The sequence below is a fragment of the Sphaeroforma arctica genome (assembly GCF_001186125.1).
Source record: "Sphaeroforma arctica JP610 unplaced genomic scaffold supercont1.3681, whole genome shotgun sequence".
In the NCBI taxonomy this organism is placed as follows: domain Eukaryota; class Ichthyosporea; order Ichthyophonida; genus Sphaeroforma; species Sphaeroforma arctica.
In genome coordinates, this window is record NW_014036877.1 from 2,215 (window position 1) to 3,160 (window position 946).

The following is a 946-nucleotide window of genomic DNA, read 5'->3' on the forward strand; positions in this document are numbered from 1 at the left end:
TATATATATATATATATACTATATAATATATATATATATATAATATAATATATATATATATATATATATATATATATATATATATATATATATATATATATACATCTATATAGATATATATAGATATATATAGACTATTGTATTAAGGATAAATATCTGTTTATACTGACTCCATATGATGTGCTGACCGATACTTATACTCGTAGCTCTCTGTGAAGAGCGAGCTATGATAAGCGTATAGGCATAAATAACACAGGTTTATTGATATAACGTGTCATGTTCACGTCGCAATCGATACATCAGGGCAGGTTCACCCTTAGATACAACAGCATTGTGTATTCCGAAAAAAACACACGCACAATTCATTCATCCACACTTGCATTTTTTTCCACACCGACCAGCACAGTCAAGCATCCGTACACATAAAAGCGTATACACGTATAGCGTTTGAACGCACACATTACTTTATATCATCATGAACGATCCGAGCAAGCGCGACTTCCAAAATGAATTAGAACGTAAATTGCATCAGCCCTATGGTGCAGTTGAAAGGACAGGCTCTGGGCTCACAAGCGCGGCACAGACTGTGTACTACAATGGGGCCTTCCCCAGTGTAACTCAGTCTCCACCACAAAGTAAAGAGCATAGGAAGTCTGTGGGCAAGTTAGACCCGTCTCCGAGGGCAAGCGTAGGTGCCAGTGGTAACGGGAAAGGGGTAAGCTTATATACGTGAATGGTAGTTTCAATATGTTGGGATCATAAAGGGTGTGTGGTAGACCTGTATAGTATGGCAGTCTATGAAGGTACAGTATGAATATGAACAAATGTGTAGTATGCATGTACAGTATAAATATAAATGAATGCATAGTATGCAGGTGTAAAACGTCTGTGGGCTCGTCAGACCAACACATTGACGGTGGCAACTGGAAGAGCGTGTGCCAATATA

The 946-nt window shown here is 37.7% G+C and overlaps 1 protein-coding gene across 1 annotated transcript; it reads left to right on the forward strand.

The window, feature by feature from the left end:
* Positions 1 to 311: 311 nt before the first annotated feature.
* Positions 312 to 715, forward strand: SARC_13749 (hypothetical protein; the record flags this gene model as incomplete). The annotated part of the gene is made up of 1 exon (XM_014292119.1): positions 312 to 715. A coding segment is annotated over exon 1 (240 nt), but the record flags the coding sequence as incomplete, so codon positions are not given.
* Between the last annotated feature and the right edge of the window lie 231 nt (positions 716 to 946).